The 23,149-nt window shown below is 39.2% G+C and overlaps 1 protein-coding gene across 2 annotated transcripts in view; it reads right to left on the bottom strand.

Annotated features, from left to right (window-relative positions):
• sorcs3a (sortilin related VPS10 domain containing receptor 3a) overlaps nt 1–23,149 on the bottom strand; it is a 232,158-nt gene that overhangs the window by 56,329 nt on the left and 152,680 nt on the right. For both annotated transcript variants that reach the window (XM_067499167.1, XM_067499169.1), the window contains exons 5-9: nt 14,623–14,696; nt 13,326–13,390; nt 12,564–12,682; nt 7,678–7,767; nt 7,183–7,362 (exon numbers count right to left, since the gene is read on the bottom strand). In XM_067499167.1, the coding sequence (XP_067355268.1) occupies nt 7,183–7,362; nt 7,678–7,767; nt 12,564–12,682; nt 13,326–13,390; nt 14,623–14,696 (528 nt within the window). The remainder of the gene's footprint in view (nt 1–7,182; nt 7,363–7,677; nt 7,768–12,563; nt 12,683–13,325; nt 13,391–14,622; nt 14,697–23,149) is intronic.

Below are 23,149 nucleotides of genomic sequence, written 5' to 3'. Positions count from 1 at the left end.
AATGTGAGAAGATTCAGCCCATTCTCATTCCAGAGGTGTCAAAAAGTGCCACTCTGTCCAGTGTCCACCCTAAACAGGTCTCCAGTCTATCTTAGAGCCAACAAAGAGAGACACACAGACAGACAGATAACCAGTGGCTGTAGCTCAGCTGTTAAACTACAGGTTCAGGGGTTCAATTCCAGATCCCTCCCCGCTATGTGTTGAAGTGTCCCTGGACAAGCCTGAACCCCAAGTTGCTCGCAGTGGGTCAGGTGGGTACCTCGCCTGGCAGTCGCCGCCATCGGTGTGTGAGTGTGTGTGTGAATGGGTGAATGAAAAGCTACATTGTAAAGCGCTTTGGAAAAAAGCCAATTTAGAGTCACCAATTAAGCGCTTAACCACTCCAACACTGTGCTGCCCTGGTACATGTCCTTTCACAACATTTCTGTAGGAATACGTTCATGGTTCATCTTTCAAAATAATAAATTTCTTATGCTTGAACTATTATATGGTAGAAGGAATTATGTGTTTAAGTTGCTGCATGATCCAATTTCTATTAAGCTTCAATTAACAGATGGATACCACGATATTTTCTGTTACTCCATCACTGATCGCAGGCCATCTTGGGCCAGAGGCAGCAAAGCAGGACAGATGAAGATAAGAGATAAAGATAAGTTCGTTGGTAATGCAGTGTTTGCTCATCACCAAACAAAACAGTTGTTATTCAAGCCAAAAAGTTTCTCTTTGGTTTCATGGTTTCGACAGTCTTCTGGTTTATCCACATGGCCTCAATCAAACAGGCAGAATTGTTCTAGTTGAAGAGTCGTGGCTTTCTCCTTGCAACTCGACCATACGCAAGATTGTATGTCAATGTTCTATTGAACATAAGCATTTATAAAAGCCACTGCAGAGAGCCTTTTAGTTTCCAGGTATTTGTGAAGAAGTTCTCCCGAAATAAATTCTTAAGTATTTATTGTGCTTAGAAATCTGTAATAAATAATTTTCTTTCACAATGATTAAAAAAACACTTCTCTCTAGTTTAGGTATATACCTGATAAGATCCAAGAGACTGAAACATTGTGAATTAATACATGTTGCAATTCAAGTGAGACAGTGTGCAGGAGTGTTTTATCCAGTTTTTCTGTCAGAGTGGTTTTCTCCTCAAAGCACCTGTTGCAAACTCAGATGTGCAGAGATTCTGTTCATGCTTTTTCAGATGTTTTTTGAAATATGTGATAACATTTTTTAGATGTAAAGACCCTTCAAGGAAGGCAAATGTCTTAATAATCTTTTTAGTAATGTTCTAATTATTTATTAATTATTATAAAGTTAATATTTACCTAACCATCCACTTAAGTGCCTGAAGGTTCCTTTTTTTTTTTTTTGCTCAAACTCCTTTCATTTTTTTTGAGTATTCATTACATCTTCAGTTTGCTTTAGTCTGAACAAATATCTCAAAATTAAATTTCCTGGAACTATAAATTGAATATATTTTGGACGTTTATTTCATTAATTATTTAATTGATCAGTTATTTTACTCTGTAAGCTGCATCATTGTACTAAGGTACAGACATCAGCTGAAGTTAAATGAAATTTTATCTGGATGAACAACAAATACATTTGGCCTATACAAACATTTGCTGAAGACATTCATAATTTGAGTTTCAATAGTAAGTCAAAAATATGTGTATTGTACCTTTTATTAGTCATTTTGTATCTTTGTTTAGTTACCCCAGAGGAAAACGTACATGCTAACAACCACCTTTCCTTTGATTTATTATTAGTTTTTGGGGTTTTTTTGTCCTTTCGGCTTATCCCGTGACTTCAGGGTCGCCACAGCGGATCATTGTCCGCATGTTCATTTGGCAGTTTTTACCCCGAATGCCCATCCTGACTCAACCCTCCCCAATTTCTACCGGGCTTGTACCAGCATTGCTTTGTTTTCTGATGTGTAAATCTTGTTCTGATTTTGAACCTTTTGCACTCTCCTGCCTTTGGAGAAATTTGGAGCAACAGCTGAAAATTGGTACGTAAAATGTGTGTTATTTTTTTGGATGGTGTCCTGGTCGGCTTTGTACTGCTGAGTTATCTAATGGCATCGGAGCCAAATGATGCTCTCTGACAAGTTTTGCTTTCACTGCAGTGTGAGGAGTGTAACACAACACACACAAACTTTTTTCTAAAGAGTTGCTCTTTTAAACTTTAAAAAGAAGGATTTTCTTATTTGTTACACTTTGATTAAATAGGAGAAGGTTTGTAAAGCACAAAGTAAACACTTGATCATTTTAATTCTTTGGGGGGGGGATATTAATTCCGTAGGTTCCTTACTTGTCTGTACTTGACTATGATAAGCAACATTCTTCTGATTTCAATTGTGTACTAAGATTGTTTTGTTTTCAGGCCTCTCTGATTGGATGTTACACTGACGTATATTGTTGTTGGTATTATCTTATGTGGACAACAAACTGTGTACCAGCCCATAGATCAAAACTAGATTATATTATCAGTTCAGTCAGTATCAGTATCAGTATATCAGTTCTAAAGAAGGAGAGTGAGGACAAAAAGAACAAACAACAAAGCTTTTTGCAAAATAAATAAATAAATAAAAATAAAAACAATAAAGCTACCTCCAATATGTTGCACCCTCTATGCCAGTCTTTTTGTTTGACCACAGTTGACCACACTACCCTGCAATTGTGATTCAAATCACTGGCTTTTAGCTGCCAACTTACTGTATATGGCACAAGAGTTTTTGCTTGGTGGGGCTAGATGGGGTTTTATTATTATATGATGAGGCTGGTAAAAAAATTAAATTAAATTAAATTAAACAGCCTACGTCAGAATACGGCATTTCAAAATTGGGGTACGAGAGCCATAAATGGCTTTGATTTATTCAATGCTTATTCAAGGTTGAGATCAGATCTCAAGTTTGTGATAATGTCACAACAAAAAAACAGTTTCACTGCAGGTGGAGAGTTTGATAAGTGCAGCATAATCTTATAGGTGACAACAAGGAACCAAACGAGCTTCATAAGGAAACTTCGGTCCGTTGCTATAGTCTCATAACTTTCTTTTCACAATTCATTTGTCATTGCATGAAAAAATTGTTGATTGTTGAGAACTTTGTGAAACGTCAGGTTATTAACTATGTTCATTAGAAAAACTCTGCACTTGTCCTGATTAGTTATGTTACAGGCATAACTGAGAATTAAAAGCAAAATGTTAAACTCAGATGCACTGACAAACTGATGTTGCAGGATTACATTTTAATCTTGCCCACTTGTTCTATCATTCATTACATAAGAAGTGTCAGTAGTTCAAACCAGAGAAAACCACAGCTAACCAGCAGCATAGCCTACAGAATGCGGGGGAATTAAATGTTATTCAGCCTTCCAGTGGCCATGGTACTTTAAATTTGTTCAAAAGCAACTCAGCTGAAAGATTTAGATTAGATGGACGGACAGGGAATACTGTAAATATACTGTAAATGGAACTTGCAGGTTGTAGGATCCATGTGAAGGGTAGGATACTGTTAATTTCACTAAGCTTGGTTTCTATGGTAACTGGGGAAAGTTTTGGACTGGTAGCAGGAGAATAGGGGCAAACAAGATGAAAATAAAAAATTTATTTTGTAATCCACATTTCTTCGTCTTCTAATGTTTGCAGCAGTGGGCAGTGCCATTTCATATTGTAACATTAAAAAATGCATAAAAACAAAAACTAGGCATAACACTTGTGTAAACCTCAAACGATTCAAAATGACCTGACTTTCATAGTATATTCATTGTATGTCAGAACGTTTCACAACCTGCTGAAAACCATTTGAAAGTACTGTATCTGTTTACCATTTTTTAATTTTCATTTTTTTTTTTATTTGATGTTGGCACAATATTGCACTGTTGTCCCGGTGGAGATCCTGTAGGACTGATCTGATTGGTTAGTGGTCAGGATTTGACCAGGTTCTGATTTGATTCTCTAAAGATTTTAAAAGTGAGCTAGCTTTGTGGAACAATAAACACAACGATAGCCGGTTAAAACATTAATTGCAGTTTGTGATAGAGGCCCCAGGCATCAACATCAAACATGGCTGCCAACATAAAATGAATAAATTCTATTGAATATGGAGCATCCTTATTTAAAAAAAACACTTTTTGTGTTGTGCTGATTTGTAACATTCTTACAATAACAATCATTTTGATGGTAAAGTAAAGTAACTTATAATTAGGCAAATGACTTCACCACTGAGTAACTATAGACTCACTTCCTGGAGACCCCTCACAGAAATTGCGTAATGCTTTATAGCGTCATGTAGTGAGACTCCAGCTCTGGATTACTGCAATACATCCATCGGCTCTCTTAGTATGGATGAAAAGAAAATGATTGTTGGTGAACTTTAGGTTTGGAAAATCCAGGCATGTCGAGTTCAAACAGGACATTGAAACTGTTAAATTCTCTTTTGTTGGTTGCTTTGTTGATTAGCCTGTTACCTAAATGTCATTTTTTTTGTCGGCTATTCAAAGTTTATAAAGCTATTTTAGTTGTCTAGCTGTTAAGTGTCCGTCTGCAAACTTTAGTGGAGAAAAAGTAGATTTGTCTGAGCATTAATATTTATTTAGTTTGTTTGCAGTAAACATGCTTATTAAATCAGACAAAATTGTTTCAAAAAGCTGTTTTTTTGGTTTTAGTTGAGGGTAGGGGTCAAACTGCAACTGGTATTTTGACAGTTGTATAATAGTGACTTTCACTGAGCAATGGTAAGAGGAGACAACATGCACCAAAGTCTCAATTTCTGCTCATTGAGGCTTTAATGTGAAGCAATTTAGCATTCAGCATTTTATTATGCGGCTCATTGTTGAATCACAGCTTTGTAGGTTTAACACGAATAATTCATCATCCAGCATCATCCAGATTATCTAATACTCTCCACCGACGCCAAAGCACTTCAAGTCTTTGATCAATCATCCAGCGCTGTTTATAATAAGAAGAGAGTGGTAAATAAATTCGGATGCAATGAACCCAAGCCAATCAGAGTGATAATTGTCACAGAGCCACCTGCTAAACCACCTCTCAGAGTGAAGGGAAGTTCAGAGGCCCGGTGTCAACAGAAAATGAGTTTACACAACAAAGACCCTGATTGCTGAAACTGCCTTTATCCAATCTGATTGACAATAAAATAATCCATCTAATTTAGGAGATAATTGTGCAATTTTCTGCGCGGAAAAAAGAATAATTGATTTTAGGAGAGATGAAGCAAAGAGAACGTGACGGCAAGAAGGGAACATTTAAAACAACTTTCCCATACTTTGCTGTCTCCCCCTGTGGTCGGACTGGAGCCACATCTCCTTTGGAACATTAGCTCTGTAAAGTGCAGTTTGTCAGTGTCTAACAGCAATAAATGGGATGAGTTCCATGGCATACATCTTCTCATGTGTAATGGGCCGGCGTTATCAGAGACAGCAGTGGATCAGCTGTCTGTTGTTTAGGTTCACACTTTAAGAACGAGCTGTGACCTCATGACAAATGCAATTAAAACACATCATCGTGTGCTGCATGGTGAAATGCCTTACCTAATGCTGCATTGTAATAGCTGCTGCACACACACACACACACACACACACACCTCACTGTGCAGGAAAAGTAATGGAATTGTTAATTACCACACCACTGCCACTGCTGCTGGCCAGTATTTCACTTCTTTCACTCTCTCTCAGTCACACCTGCCAGTGTAGGAGTGATAAACTGAGTTCATTGGGGAGTGGAACAGGAGGGAATTCTACTTTCCTGAAATGAATGCTAATGCAAACACCCACAATACAGTCTGTAGCTGGTCAGCTAACAAGGTCATTACTGATCCAGAGGTGCACTAAGCCCCATTAAGCATGCTCTTTATACTCTATATGTCTGCTGTCAGGAAGATGGACGACCACAGCTGGTTTATGTAAAGCACACAGTGCTAACAGTTTTTTTTATTTTTTTGCCACATCACTCACACCTGTTCAAATCAATGTGTGTAATGTAGAACGAGTGGCTAGCAGAATCAAATGCATGGAGCAATCCCACCCAACTCTGCAGTTCAGCATGTTTCAAGTCCATTTAACAGCCCTTAACTGTTTTTGTTCAGCGTCACATTCAGTGTTCCACCTGCACCGCGTAGTGGATTTAAGCACAGAAACTAGTAATAACCTGCACCAAACAACAACTTTGGTGAACATTTACAGTAGCAGGAAAGAAGCAGGTGAACACAAAACTGAGAAAATCTGCTGGATGAATGTTGCATGTCTGTTAAATATATTATTCGCTTAAATGCTAATGACAAATGATTTGCATAGTTTTTGTTTTGTTTTGTTTTTTTGCTTATAATTTCCATGTGAAGCAATGTAAAGTAAAATCTTTGCTTTTTCAAGAAATTGCATTCTGGCCCTTTTTTGAATCTTTTTAAAAAAATGTATGTTGTGAGTTTTTGACCTGAAGTGATTCAGATTTCTTTACATCAATCTTTACAAACAGCCCAGATTCCCCCTGTGTCTCCCAGCAGGTGTTTTAGAAGCCAATTACATACAATTTGCATTATTCATGAACATCTACTCTGGTTTGCTGGAGGTGTGGCTTTCATGTTCATCCTCAGTCATTGGGAACACAGGCCTAATGAATATTGCACATTTTCTGATGCTGCAGCTGAACCGACTTCATGGAGGCCACTGGATGGATCTTTATTCCTCATAAAGACGTGTGGTTGACAGAGTTTTCTCCTGTGGAGCAAACTCCAAAAATCCTGGACCCCACACACAACTAAGTTCCAATCATTGCAAAGTTGGTGGTGGCCACCTCATTTGGAACATGTGGATCAGAGATTTGGGGGCAGCAGTAATTTGCTCTGTTTCCCAAGGTGGAATCTGTCAGTTTTAGAAGACAGAAAAACTAGCTGGTGGCAGTGGGACATCCCTTTACAGCCTTATTGATGCTCTTTTCTGAGACACTGTATGGTCAGTTTGCCATGAGACAAAAAAGTGAGAATTTATTGTGCATTTAAGGACAGGCTGTGTGTCCCACTGTGTCTGTTTGCACATCCCTTCACCTGTACTTCATGGGAGACCTTAAGAAACAGTGAGAAACTAATAGTCCCTGTAAAATCCCATAGATTCAATCAATGAAAAACTCACTGCATGTATCCCCGCAGGGTGAACAATTTCATCAGTCACCTACCTCGTACAGGTCCAGCATCTGGTTCCCGCCGATGCCCCTTGTGGTCTTGACATTTTCCATTGCCAAGGTGAAGTAGATCCCTCTGGTGTCAGACAGGTAGAGGTTATAGGTGTCGTTCTGGTTCCACTCCTGCACTGCTGCAAATACCTGCTTCCCATCAGTGCTGACAATGTGTAAATCCTATCAGGGAGCAGGGAGAGATTAAGAGGAGTTATGACTGGTGGAGAGGAGCTGATGGATAAGAACATGCTGCCCTGTGGAGCTGGTCATGAGATCAATACTGTGGTGTGAATATAAATGGTTGATGAGGGGCTCACTCAGAAACTGGCAAACTGCTGTTTCTTCAAGCATATTTTTTAAAATCAATTGAACATTACCGTCAAAATTTTGACAGCATCACATTTAAAACATTTTAGCAAACATGCAACTACTTAATTAACTCTATGACTAATTAACTCAATGAAAGCATAAAGTCAAAATCCTGCAGCAACTTACCTTTGGAAGGGAATATTTGGGCAATTTAATTTGTATGAAAGACTCTCTCTTGTAGGACACATAATATGTGGCTCGGCCTGATGTTGGAACCTACAACAACAACAAACAGCTTCACTAGACTCATTAGTATAAGAAAACCAATTAGTTGAATAAAATGCATAAAAAGTTGCATGAAACCATTTGATAAAAGCCACTTTTAAAAAGGTGTTTTCAAGAGATTCACTATAAAGATTGAAACCGAGGCAGAACTGTCAGAGCCTAAAAATTAAAAGTCTCTACTAAACTTGATGGGAAACTGCTAGAGCAATACTGTTATATGAGTTCTTTTTACGGCTTTGATATGAAGCCTCACATCAGTGTTATGGGATATTTGGAGTTTAGATACGTTGAGTTGATTAAGAAATTTTAAAATGAATTACAGTAAACTAGCCAGGAGCTAATGAAAGCATGGATGCACTATTAAGGTGCATGAAACTGTTATGGATTACAGCTGTCAGCTGGCTGTCAAAATTTAGTTCATTGTCAAAGAAAACCCTTTTTCTTTTTCCCTTCTGTTTTTACACAAGAGAACAGTGAAGCTAAATGGTAGGAAATGTTGTCACTGGGAAACAATCCTAATTTAATCATATTTATAAGTTCTATGAATGTAATTTTACATCGTTCAGACAGCAACTTTTTAACATACGTGCATTGTATCTTATCCTGTGTTGTTCCTGCATAAAACTTGTCACACATATGGAATGTAGCAGTGGAGGACGTTCTGATCCTTGTGGCACTTCATTGGTAGGATGAGATGTGAAGGACTAAATTCCAAATACATACACACAAATGTATTTTTGGAAGATGTGAATGAACCAATTTAAAACCAAACCTGATATGATGACCCAAGATGGTTGACTTGTCCAAAACAGTAGTAAGAGCCTAATAAAATAGAACAACTTTTTCCAATCGCCTTAGCCAAGGTACAGTAAATGATATTTAGTGTAGATTGCAAAATTCTTGGATTTTCGTAGCTGCTATTAGCACCGCCTTGATGTACCAAATAAATAAGACACCTTGCTTCAAGGCCTTAAGTGTCACTTCATCACTGGCAACATATCACATTTGCTCCAATCAATTAAAGTGTTGGGTGAAAGTGGGCATCAATCTCCATCTCTTTTGGTCTAGCTAGATTTAAAAGCACTGTTGGACACACAGGCAATATTTTTCTTTAATATTTTTCTCTGACTTGGCCGTTTATAGCAATCTCTTGGCTTGCATTCAAAGGATGCTGCCCTCCTCAGGTGTCGATGCACTTGGTGGTTTCAAAGTGGACTCTGGTAAATATCTCGTAGGACAATCAATGGTCTCATTATTCTTTGTGTCGAGAAATCTTTAGGTTGCCTAACCAAGCCTCTCCTGCTGTCTAGGACGGGGGGGGGGGGAAGTTGCCCTTAATGGACTAGACCCTTTGCAAACCTTCAAGTTGTTAGTTATGCAGAAAGAAAACGCATGACTGGTAGCTGTTGAATTGTCATTAGCCTTGATGCTAGAGAAGCTAAGCACTTTACACATAGAGATACACAGAGGAAAGTGACACTGCAGCTTCTTAACCCACTTTCCCTCCTATCAATACGGACATGAAATCCATTAGAGGGAAAAGCTCTCAAACCAAACTTGAGGCTCCCTACTGAAAACAAGTGATATAAGTATTACTGTCGTATGGCAGGACTGATTCTTTAGCTGATCCTGTAAGTAATGTGAATAGCTCAGAGGAGAGAAAACAACATCTGAGAGGAAATATAGCAGCCTAGCACTGGGCCTTGCAGAACAGTCCCACATGTAATCGAGTGAAGGAGCAGGAGATCGATGGCGGGGTAACCAGAGGCGGTTTGAACTTTAAAAGGAATTGGTATGATTGATTTTTTTTTTTTTTTTTTTTTTTTCACCATTCCTTTCAGGATCTTTCGTCTGTGACGCATACGTGTTAAAATGTGGGAGTGCTCGAATTGGAGGGGAGGCTTAGGTTGAGTGCTTGTGAGTTTACTTGAAAGACTTTGGCGAGGTCAAACAGGATTGAAAGATCTTTGGAGAACAACTCTTTTATTCTTTGTCTAATGTCTAATGTGCTGCCAAAGCCGGGGAGAGGGGTTCTGGACAAAGGACTCGCCTGCAGGTAGCTCAGGCAAGTAGGTTTCCGGAAAAATCCCTGCTCTCTCCTGAATAAAACCTTTAGTGGGTTCAAACACTATGACAACTATTGCTACTGAAAGTACCAAAAAAAGGCAGCCGTTTAAAAGCACAAATTAAAAGTCCATAAATGTTCATTTAATTGCACGAAGCTTCACTAACGTCATTTAGTTTGCACCATGATTTCGGCTTATAGTCTGATTCCAGACTGTGAAATACTAGTGGACTATTGAGGTGAGGAGATCAGGGTGTGGGTTTAGAAATGATACGAGCTTGTTGTAACAGTGTCAGGCAAGGATTTTCTAAGACACGGGCCATCTACTCTGGAGAGTGCAGGAGTTGTGAAGCAGCTCTTTCTGAAAATATGAAAGTTTATCCTCGGATTCGTGAAGGTAGTGTGGGTTTTTGCAGGGCTTCAGCATGTGCTGGCCTTACCGGCCCCATTGTTGAAGAGGTGAAGAGTTAAGCAGAAAATCTACAAGATCCAGTTACCAAATATAAACACAGGTGCTGAAAACAGCTTTTAACCAACATCAAAAACCTTAACATATTTTGGAGGTACATTTGAATAAAATTAATGTTGTTGTGGACTCGCTGTGTAATTATTCAGACTTCTCCTGATGACTTTTAAATGCATGAAACCTCATTTGCACAATGTCAAAGTAAATAATATTCATGCTGTAGTAGAAATTTAAATAAAGCCCATAAATTGGATTTGTGTTAGTTGGAATTCAGGACATTACCATTTCAGATTTTTCTGTTGCACAAATCATGATTAATATGACACACCAGGCAGTGGCTAGGATGAATATTAAAACTGGCTTCCATTGAAAAAAATAGCACTAGTGCACTAGCACTAGTGTTTGTACATATTTTCTTGTGCCAAATCAAATTATTTATACAAGAGATACTGTACATACTACTGTACCTTTTGTAAACTATGGCATTCGAGTGAGAAACGGTTAAAGAAGCAACAACTCAAAGGTGATCTAATGAGGTGCCACTGCTTCCTTCCCAGTTATCTCTGCCCTGCCAATAATTTCTTTATACCCAGACTAAAGGTAGGATCTGCTTCTGAATGACTGAACACACCCGATCCAGGTAATTAGTATTAGGTAGAGCAGAGGTTGCTTGCTTGGAAAAGAAGCAGAGCAGGAGGGTCATGGTGGCCTAATGCTGGTCTAATGTTAAACCTGCTAAAGAAATCATGTAAATGTGAATGTTTGATTCAGTGTAGTGTACATGTAGATAGAGAACTTACTAATTTAGTATAAATCATTAACGAAAGGGCCTTTTTCATAAACATTTGGAGGAAAATATCTCAATGAGCCTGGGTTACAGAGGGCGATAAAATTTGGAACGCTTGTGTTGTTACAAGAAGAAAGCAAAACAAAAGAACTTGTGAAATGTTTTATGTTGTAATATGTTTTTTCAGTGATTTATTTTAACAGAAGTCTAAATGCAGGGAGTGAAGTGAATGTAGGGCAAATAAAGCAAATGACTATTCACATCACAGATAAAGGTTTGACTCCGAAGGTCCAAATGTTTACTATAGTTAAGAAACAAAAGTACTTAGTTGAAGATATATAATTATTGTGATTGTAAACATAATGTATGTAAAGTCACTATTGTCCACCTTAATTTAGGGCCAATACTGTAGAAATGATTATAGGAGCAACTTCTGCCATGGACTGGAAGTTACAGCAACTTAGTTACAACTTGCTTATTCTTCTGAGGGTTAGCCACATGTAGCTTTTCTTTTATACTTCCTTCACCCTTAATTTAGCTTGAATGTTCTTAAAACACTTCACTGGTCGAGCCTGTAATGTTACAAACAAACAGGCTAAGATTCACCAGCGGTGGGATTGTTCCTGTCACTGGAACAGTTTCCATCGAACCGTAAAAAAAAGAACCTATGTAGGAATAAGGTGGATATTTCCAACGTGTTCGTATCCCACCATGCATTGACGCTTCCCAAGGCTTCACATTGCACGGCTTTTCACGTCGTTAGGCGAATCATAATGACACCATGGGAATGACTTTAAATACACACAAAAACTGCGTTAGGGTTATAGAAAACAAGTGAACTTCCGTTAAGAGACAACATGGGTTAGGCACCGAAAACTTCAGGGTTAGGATAAATTACAAGATAAATTGCACAGAAAAACACTACAAATACTGATGGCACACACAAACATGCTTACTAAAGTAACCCTGTGTGTGATCTCCTGTGATAAAGTCCTGTGTCTTGTAGTGCCATCCACCACCCTGACCACTACTGTACAAGACTTTTTCATTGTACTACAAGAAAAGCTCAGAGCATCGACCACTGACACCATGGTTACCCATTAAGCGTCAGCTTAGGAGGAGGAGTGGACGAAGTGGCCCTTTTTGACACCTCAGAAATGAGAACGTGCTGCTATTTGTTATGGCAGTCGACAGTCTTTCTCTATACTAAACAAGCATCAAGTCCCTAAAAAAAAACATTAAAAGCAAAGAAAAGTTTGTTGTAGTGCATGATCTGATTTTCTGGCTGTAAAGAAATAATTTTATCAATATGTTCGGTAGACACTTATTTGCAGCTTGCCATATACACACATTACAAAATACATTGTTACATTGTTGAATTCTTTAGAAAATTTGAAATTGCAGTTTAGTGTTTTTTTTACTTTGTTTTTTTTTAACCAAGTTGTTGCGCTGACTGTTCAGAGCCCTACCTGTATGAATATGTAGTCATCTTGAACCACCAAGGAGCTGATGTCGATGTATCCAGGGAATGGGTAGTTCCTGTTTGCCTCTGTGCACACCTGAGCTCTGCATGTGACATACTGCACATCTGTCACATAGAAAGACACACAGTACAGGCAGCATGACAGGTTTATCACTAATAACCTTATTATGCTTCTTATAGTGCATCTTATTTACAGGATAGAGCTGTAACAGAATTGAAACAAATGAGAAATGGAAATCTTTTTATGGGAACTGTTTTCTCCTCAATTAGATCAAAAGATATTTGTGTTGCTTGAACTGAGCGAGGTTGTACTCTGCCTGTCTATGCAGTTTGACATTTTCTCTAATTTCTCTCTTTTCGTAGCACTTGATTTATTTTTATCGCATGGATAACAACAAATGTGCATCTCCACCTGTCAATCAGACTCTGTTTAAGGGAGGAAAAAAACAGCGCTTATATCTCAGGGTAACACTACTCTAACATCACAGGCTGGCATAAACAGTTTCACCTTTGTCACCTATGTAAGTCCTTGGTGGTACTGCCATTCAGAGTTATGTGGGCTGACATTCAGCAAGTAAAAGTGGAAGAGAAGAAAAGTCATATTAATCAAGAATCATGCAGTGGCTTTATTGGTGGAGTGAGCCTGCACTGTTCCCCCAGGGATGTCGGTACTCAGTGAGGAATTCATTCCTACAAAGGGTTGTTCATTACTCCTCTTTTGATGGGTGTGTGTGTAGGTGAAACTCACTTCCATCTGGTGTGTGAGCCTCCATGTGCACCAGATCTGGCTCCTTGTCTAGGCCCGAGACAGACCTTGAAGAGAATGACAGACCGTGAAAGAATGCATAAGCATAACATTGAATAGAATAGGGATGTAAAGGTGGTGGTGGTGGGGGACCAAAGATCTGTCAGGAGGAAGCATTGTGCTCCATTTACAGTTGCTTTCTTTAACTTTAGAAAAGAAAAGAGCAAAGTCCCCCTTGTTGTAAATGCCAAATTATACCAAGTGCACAGTCACGGCAACTCAAGGCTAGTTGCCTTCAAGCAAAATGGAACAATAAAAAGAAATACAAATGCAGTCTCCTCATCATTGACTGGATGGTGCAGGGTCACCAAACTCTCTCTGTCTCTACCTCTGAGGGAAATCTTGCTTTCTTTTCCATTTCACTTGTGGGTTATACTGGACAGACACAGCTTACCCATTGTGGATGATATTTCATCTCCCCGGGAGGCTGTCGAAGCTGTTGTCTGAATCCAGCCAACTGGAGGCCTGCCTAGCCATTGCTAGAGGCTTCATCCAGTGTTCAGCTGCCCTTGAATGAGCTTTGGCAGTGAAGGGCAAAGCCAGCAATTGTGCACATTATTTAGGATTGGGCCAGGATGGTGGGGAGGTAACTCTAGATTTAATGCAGGTTAACTGTGGAGATGGCCGGCGGCAGTCCCGGGCACACCCCAGTCATCTCGGAGAGGGAGGGAGAGGAGCAATGAGCTGGAATGGATCCGAGCTTACATTTGTGATGAGTATGCATCTTTTTCAGACGTACCTTTAGGTGCACCGCAGGGGGAGTGAGCAGCAGACGGACGTGACTGGACAGGGACGTCTCGGATGGATTATTAGTCATAGCTTCTACTGTATGTAGCCTTCTGCATCATGCATGCATCTGTAGAAAACCACCTCCATCTGCTGCTAATGTTAAAGTGATCATTTGTGTGCAATATGTCTAACACAAGCGCGGGAAATGAAGTGGAATGTGACATGCCCTTGAACTACAAATGCAAAGTACATTCTGAAGGAGAGAGATTAATCTCTGCCTGATTGTATCGAGGGGTAGAAAATGTGCAGGATGTTTTGCAACATCACCCAGTCAGTCACACACCTTGTTCAAAGCTCTTAATATCACACGCTCAGTCGCGTGGAACACGAGCAACAGTTTCTGCATTCCTGAGTAAGCAAAACTTTACGGTAGAGCAACGGAACAGAGCCTAAAGACAAAGGAATAGAAGGATGGAAGAAGAGATGTAAAAAAAAAAAAAGGATGACTCACCAGTAGAATCTGTTCGGCGTGACGTGTTCGTGGATGAGCTGCCATTTTCTTCCAAAGTCCACCGAGCTGTACAACTACAGAAACAAGAGAGAAACAGAGTCTTGTTAGAAAGATGAATGTACGTTTCCTCACTAGTCCAACCTCTAATTAGTCTGGCTGATTTAAAAGTTGCAACAGTGACTAGTGAGCTGGAGACATGGCTGGATGGTTCCAGAGTGGAGGTTAAAAAGCATTATGGCGGAGACTGGCTGAAATAGCGCTGGACTTGCTATCATAATTACCAAATTGGCATTCAAGCCAACACATAATCACAGACACAAGCTTTTCTTTGCCCTTCTCCTGTTACGAATAAGAGCTGCATTATAGTTTTAGAGGAAGCACTTTATGGGAATAATGCATTAAAACTGAAACAGATACGGCATTAATGTGGCCACTTTGAGTTCGAACACCAAATAACTAGGTAGCAGTTGTATTAAGGCCAAAATGTTGATTGATCACTGCAGCATCCAATCAAATCCAACATCCTGTAGAATGAGCTTCCACCAATTCAACGAATGATCTATAACTCAGCTGATGTGAAGGTGTACAGCAATGGATCCAGTGGCCTGATTTCTTTGTGCTAATTACCTTTTTTGGTGCTGGGACAACCAATTAATAACCCAGTGCACTGATTGATGTTGTTGTAGAATACAGCTCCCTTATAATTCGCCGTGTCTCTGCTTTGTTTCCTCGCACTGCGGCGAGTCGGTGGCCCCAGTTGAGCTCTATGCTAATGTTCCTACTTGTTGCCTTTTATCACAGCAAATCTGACACTTACTCTGATAAGAGAATACACATTATACACTTGCTGCAAATTTATTTGTCAGCTCCGCAAGGGAAATTCTATCAATGTCAGCAGGTGTGTGTCTGTGTGTGTTTTATTCCATTTAAAAATTACATTAATTCTCCAACAAGCACAGTTCATAAGCAGATTGTAGCAAAAGACTGCTTTTAATTTAACTTTGGCTTTTTTTGTGGGGCGGGGGGCTTTGCATGTGGATGTCAAACTCTCTTGTTTGATTATTGCATCATATAGCTATGTATCAAGAGTTCTTGACAATGATGAGCGATGTCATGAGATCAAACATTTATCTTAGTATCCTGAGTGTGGTTAAAGCATGAATTCAGCATCGGCTTGGAGCAAACATTTGTCTAAAGCTTTAGAAAGTTGAAGAGTCTTGTATACAGTACCCACCGGCATCTACTCTGCAGAAAATTTGATTTCTGATTCTTCCACCTAAATAAACATTCCCGACGGGGCCTTCAGTGTAACTGGGCGCCAGGCACAGTCTCTCATCACTTTGGACAGTGACATATGATGCCAGCAGACAGGCTCAGCCTCTCTTCTCTCCATTCATCAGGTCATTGACAGCTTAAATTTTAAAACTTCTGGGCAAAGTGAGCTTCATACTTTCCCACTTTCTTTGATAACTTAAAATCGGCTGAACTTATGTGGTGACTTAGGAACTGCGGAGGGCATGTTAGTTAAATCAATTCATGCTGATGCTAAGTGCATTTTAGTATCTCTGACTAGTGCATCAGGCTGAAGCCTGCAGGTTCATCCATCCATTATCTTAACCACTTGTGATGCAGGGTTGTGGGGGGCTGGAGCCTGTCCTAGCTTTCACTGGAAGAGAGGCAGGTCTCCAGTCTTTATCAGGGCCAACACAGAGAGATATACACAGACAGACAACCATTCACACTCACATTGACACCTATGGACAATTTAATCACCAACCTAACATGTATGTCTTTGCCACCGCCGTACTGTTCATAGTCTGCAGGCATTGTGGGTTATTCAGCCGAAGGTGCTGTGAAGTTTAATAAGTACAAAAACTGGGGAATATATTTAAATTTTGTCAACAAAACACAAATCCTTAGTGACAGACAAATTTTCTATTAAAAAAGCCAGAAACTAAATGAAAAGCAAAATTTCAGCAGCTGAATACGCAAAGTAGGTAAAGTAGGCCACCTACTAACTATCAGTATTGTGATCATCATCAAGGCATGTATTAAACTGATCACTTCTAGCGGCTGTAGTGATTTTTACGCGTAAACCAACCATCATTGCAGAGGATATCGCATGATAATGGCCAACTGAGCCTGCTAACATGTGCAGCAGGGACGTTATAGCCGATAACTATGGTGTTGATAACAAATAATTAAACAATCTCATTATCAGTGATGCACTGGTCATAATAATTTTGGCCCTGATCCTCATTTGAGACGCTTAATATCATTGGATGTCCAGATCTGGAAAAAACATTTTGTCAAAGAGCTTCTTCTCTATCCGAGTTCTGAAGTTACTGGTTAAAGAATGTTAGTATTGTAAGCTTAGGTTATTAAGATAATATGGATGAAAGAAAAACACTCTAAACTGAATCTATCTAAATCTAATCTGAAAATGTATCTCCATGCTGGATTCTCTGGAGAGAATAATGTTTTGATCTGATTTGAAGTAATTGATCTTATTTTGCCATTATTAGTATTTTAAGTCGGAACCATTCATAAGTCAAAATGGACAAAATAAAAAAACCTTAGTTAGGCCTAGCTTTTTTTTTTTTTTTTTTTTTTTAAATATAGTTTTGTGCAAGTTGATAATTCTATGGAAGATTACCAGCTCTATTTGGACATGGGCTCAACTGGTGTTTACACAGACTTTGGAGATGGGAGCTGGCGGGTTGAAATCCTTTCAATGTCTAGTCCAGCCGACATTGTGTTCTCACATACAGTGCAGATCTCCTGAGGAATATCTAGATAAAATACAGTGCAAAAGTTTAAGTACAAGAAAATTTCTAAGGGTTGAAATAGACCATTTCATAGTGTGAGCTAGCTTCTCTCTCCCAGGGATTATATCTATGTAATGTATCGTGATACAAGGAAGCACACTTGAATACTTTTTACATGAAACTCATATTAAAGCTAAAAAGAAAGTATCACTCAGTGGTTTAGATCAGACTTAAGGTCTTTGAAGGCCATGTCTTAAAAGAAATCCATGCAAGGCAACACAGGCTTTATCACATTTAATCATGAAACAATTTAAATTATGCTGTTACACAGGCATAATGAGCAGGATTTGTTTTACTAGTCTTAGCTTAGGACTTGCACGGGGAATAAAGCTTAAAACGTACAGTATGTATGGGCCTACTTTTGTTTTTCTTGTAGCCTTAACTTGATTTACAGGAAACATATTGACAAGGGGAAGTGAGGTGGTAATTCAAACACAGATGGGACCTAAATGACAACTGAATTGATTCAAACTCCATTCTCTCACAGGAGAGTTTAGACCTCCATGACTGAAAGATGATTTCATGAAGCCTTTTTAAGATACTTTTGTTTGAGAAGGTTCCAGGAAAAGCTAGTGGGGAATGAAATATGAATCAGAATGAAAAAAAAGGCATTTTTTTCTCACACAAATACCAGATAACAAGTGACTGTGGCTGCTTTTCCACTGCAAACTAGCACAAGCTACTACTTAGCTGTGATGTTATCCGGTTTTCTTTGTGACTATCATGGTTTTCCCTAACTTTGAAAATGCTGCATTGGAGGAAGGAAGGAGAAAAAATGGACCCCATAATAAAATGTGTTGGACCTGTGCAACCAATTAGTGACAGGAGGGCTGTGCTGGACTGTTTGACCCTGCAAGAGCATGCTCCCACAAGGATTTCAAACATTACCAGATGCACTATGCTACTCCCACCTGCCCCCCCAGAGATTCCGATCATTCCCCCCATAGCAGCGTTCACTATTGACGGTATGTCTGCTCCGTTCCACAATAAAAATATGGCATTATAGATTTTGCTTGAGGCAGTGGGAGGCAAAAGTGGATAAAAGTGTTTAGAATCGTGTCTGTACTTCTTCCATTCTCCAGTCTGTCTTGTTTCCTATAGCAACCACTTGCTGAAAAGACTTTAGACTGGATCTCATAATTTAACAGTTTTAAGGGTCAGATTTATAATAGAGAATTTATTGTTTAGTTGTATGAGAAATAATGGTTTCCTAATTACATTTTCCTAAGGCACCTACAGTTGAGATGCTTCTATAATAATTACATTTTCATGGTTTTGTGGCACAGACCCACATGTTTTTGATGGAGTTGTGGTCAAAACTTTGCGGAGGCCATTCCAAAACCTTTAATTTCGGCCTGTGTGGTTTATTATCCTGTTGGGAAAACCCAACAGTGTCCAAATTTCCACCGGCCTGGTAGTTTAAATTCTGTTCTAATGTTTTAGCATAACTTTAAAGTGTGTATGGAATGTATGTGTCCCTAATGGATAGAAATGGGTTTGATTTACCCCGTCTGTGAGAGGTCTTCCTCTAACTTACCACACTGGAGATTAATAGAATTTCATTAGCTGTGTTACAGTATTGAAAAATTAAATTTTGGCAACTCAACAGCAACATTTCCTCACAGAAACAATGTAGCTGTTGCTGTAGATAATCCATAGACTTTACCATCAGCAGTTTTCACAGGGACAATTACTTTTGAGTTCCAATAAAAACTGAGCACAGTTAGACGCCACTTGAGATAAGTGAGAAAATGTGTTTCTGATTCACTGGTCACAGTGATGTTTCCTCAGTTTTGAAGCCATCCATGGTGGATGCCTGTAGCATTTTGTCTGTTGTCTTTATTCTGACTCAAAACAGCAACGAGCTTGAATAAAACTATTAATATAGGACACACAAAGTCAGCCGCCGCTGAAAAGGAGGTAAATAATCACCTTTACCAACAAGACATATTTCTTGATTACAGAAGAAACGTTTGATCTCAATTTACCCTTTGGAGATATAAAATTACAAAGTGTCTAAATGACCCCCAAAATAACATTCCAGTTCATGCTTATCCTGCTATAATATTGCTGATCATCCACCCTTATGAGCCAAGAAAGAAGCTGGCCACATTTTGTGAGTCAACAGGGCATGTGGTACGAACTTGAAATATAAGGCAATATGAAAATAAGGTAAATAGGCTCAAGAAAACTTTCTCTGCCTGAGAGAAATTGTCTTTTCTCAGTCTGTCTTTGCTGCGAATTTGGTCTAAATTTCATCATAGCTTTTGCCCTGATGACGGGATAATGTATGTAAACTTGAATAACATCTTTGCTGTGACACACTGCAGTAACAGAAAAAAAGTTTTCAGCCTTTTTTTTTTTTTTTTTTTTTTAACATTTGCACAGTTTCCTCTGCAGCATTGCAGTGGCAACACTCTGACACCCCAGAAAAGCTTTGTGCATTAACATCAAAGCACAAAAAGCTCCACCAACACATAAAAGTTCTGAGAAAAGAATCCAACTTGAAAGTTATGGAAATGATAACTACTGCATTATAGGGCCCAGTGTCCCACACAATTACTATAAGTCACTTTTATAACTCCTAATTAAGTCTCCCATAAATTCTTGATGCATCTATGTACAGTGCTTTAAATCAAATGGCTTCCGTTGGCATCATCTTGGAATATTGCGCATGTGAGGGGAGAGGAGGACTGGTTTTATTCCCTACAATTTATGGAGCCTGCAAAATACACAGCACTAGGGGTGATCCTATGGAGGAAAGTATAGGAAAAGGCTATGCTAATGAACCGCCTGGATTGTTCAGAGAAAGAGGCCATAAGAGCTACAGAGTTTAACATTATCAGGGCTTGCTACTTAAAGAAAGTGATGTTGTTCGATCCAGACCTGACTTATCGATAGGTTGTTCTAAATGAATTTGATAAAATAACTTAATAATTGATTTGATAGTCATTCTCTAGCTCTGTGTGGAAACAAATGTCTCTTTTTTTTCCATTTAAACAATCATTTTCAGATAACAATGTGTTCTGATGGAGCCCTAATCAGGTGGCATATTAAGGTAAGAGCTTTTTCTTTCAACTGCATCAAATGATCTTTATCTTCCATATATGGGCTTACATGTGCTCTATAAAGAAACTCAAGTCAGGGCTCCATCACACAAATCATTGTGGAAAGGGGCATATAGTGTTAGGGAGAACCGTTGGTCTAGGTGATAAGCCCAGAAACCTCAAAAAAGGGGACAACTGTTTTTCATCACCACTCTGATCTAGTCAAATATTATTCGAGTGACATTTACATATGAACTTATGTGTATTATAACAGAAATCATGTCTCTTAAATTTTCAAAGATGAAAGCCGCACATCATTGTGCTTGTTGACATTCTAGTGTCATGCTATTAAACACGTTCATTCTCAACCCTGTCTCCTAAAAATTATGTTACAAGGCAAGAAAATTGCTGACTTTGGAGTTAGAGTAAGATCGTGGATGTATGTAAAAGGGATAAAACATATTTTGTGTAAAACCACTATTTTCCTATATCAAAACCAGCCCTCGATCTTCCTCTGACCCTAACCAGATCCTGTACCTGCCTAAGCACAACCATAAAAAGCTTTAATAATGCTGTAGTCAAACAAACTGAACATTGTACTGCACCAGAAAACAAAGCAGGATATTTTGCTGTAAGATCAGATATTTTGGCGGCCAAAAATGCGTTGTCTGGTAATATTTAATTGATATGTTCACTATTAAATGGTAAATGGTAAATGTTCTGCACTTATATAGCACTTTTCTACCTATTGGCACTCAAAGTGATTTACACTGCTTCTTATTCACCCATTCACGCTCACAATCAGTCACACACACTCATACACCGATGGGGGAGCTGCTATGCAGCTGGCCAACACTCATCAGGAGCAACTAAGTTGGGGTTCAGTGTCTTGCTCAAGGACACTTCGACATGTGACCGGAGGAGCCAGGGATTGAACTAGCAACTGTGAGATTGGTGGACAACCACATATTTGCAACTCACCATTTACGTTACATGACAACATATTGTCATTACGTTCACAGGTTGAAATTACACTTTCCTAATTACATTAGTTGTATAGGGTCGTAATTCTTAGGAGACAAGGTTCAATTCAATTCAACTTTATTTATATAGCGCCAATTCACAGCAAAGTCATCTCAGGCCACTTTACAGAATAAAGTCAAGATTATAAAGATGTTGTCAGGTTGTCATTCTCCAAATAGATTCACTTTCTCCTTAAAACATATTTCACAAAGTAAAAGCAAACATGAACACGGCATCACGCTTGTTCACTTGTTGCGAGTACACACTTACCAAATTACAATATCTTATGTGATAATCAGCGTCAAACATTATTGTGTGCCCAGTCAAGTCTAACAAATGAATTCCCCATGGCTTTGTCCTCACTTTCACACTGCACCACCTCTTCTGGGTTCCTTCAGTCTTTCTTCAGTTACGATATCTTGTTCCCCTTGCAGCTACATAATAAATGATAGCAAGCAGCACACCTGCCTGGCAGTCACACAGGTAGCGTGGATACTTTCGGGTGACAGTGAGATGCAGACTCCAGTTGTTTCTTCTGCTCGGCTGACCAAGCACTGTAACGGCATGTGCTTGGAAAAAAAAAAAAAAAACACACATTTTCTGTATATCTGTCAGATTTGCTGCTTTTAGAGTTCAATGGAACTCTGCAATGTTTTTAATTCTAGTCTTTATTGCACTCTGTGGGTTGACTTGTCACAAACTAGAGCCTCACATTTTGTATATACATAATATAAAGTAGCTCTCTTCAACTCGGGCCTTTAGGCAATCATTTTTCTTCACTTAGGAAATTGTTAAGCCCATATACATGAAAATGAGCCCTATTATCTCCATTGTGCTAGGAAGTGCAATGTCTGTATTGTCCCGATCATGTGTTTAAAATTAAAGACCATTAAAATTACCCTGGGAGGGAGGGTCTGCTGCAGCCTGATGGAGCGAAGCAGAGCTGTCGCAGCTCTGGACAAGGGAACTGAGCACTAAAGATACCTGCCATCTGGAGAGTCATTGAGTTGAGAAATGCACTGCAGCAGCCGAGAAGCCTTTCTGGCTCAAGCTCGACACTACATTTGAGACAGGGGCAGGAAAGGCCTGGAAATTGATATATTCAGAAAGCCACACCATGATAGATTTGGGAAAAGAATAAGAAAAGGTATTATTTTCAGTTTGCGTTCAACACCAAATGATATTTTCAATGCCAAAATGTAAAATTAGTTAAAATGATTCTGTCAAGAGGGTCAGACTTTAAACTGCAGTGCACATTAACATATCCCAATCCCACAAGCACCTGGGTCGTATGTTGCACCTTGCCTAACCAAAAAAGCTACCAAACATCTACCAGAGGAAAAAGTGCATTGCTAACATCAGTCCACTGACTCATCACGCATTTGTGTCTGTCTCTCGGACATCTCTGCGTGAATGAGAGGGAGACATCTTCATCTTCAAGACCGAAGTCCTTGTCTTCCCAGCCAGGCCTTCGACGCAACACAACATCAGCATCAACATTGGATCTACAGCCATGGCCCCCACTAAGTCGGCCAGAAATATAGGGGTTATCATTGACGACCAACTGAGCAGACCACATCCCCTCAGTGTCTAGGGCAGGCATATTTGCCCTTTACAACATCAGAAAGA

Source organism: Channa argus, chromosome 3 (genome assembly GCF_033026475.1).
Source record: "Channa argus isolate prfri chromosome 3, Channa argus male v1.0, whole genome shotgun sequence".
NCBI classification, from domain to species: domain Eukaryota; kingdom Metazoa; phylum Chordata; class Actinopteri; order Anabantiformes; family Channidae; genus Channa; species Channa argus.
This window is presented reverse-complemented; position numbering and strand designations above follow the sequence as displayed.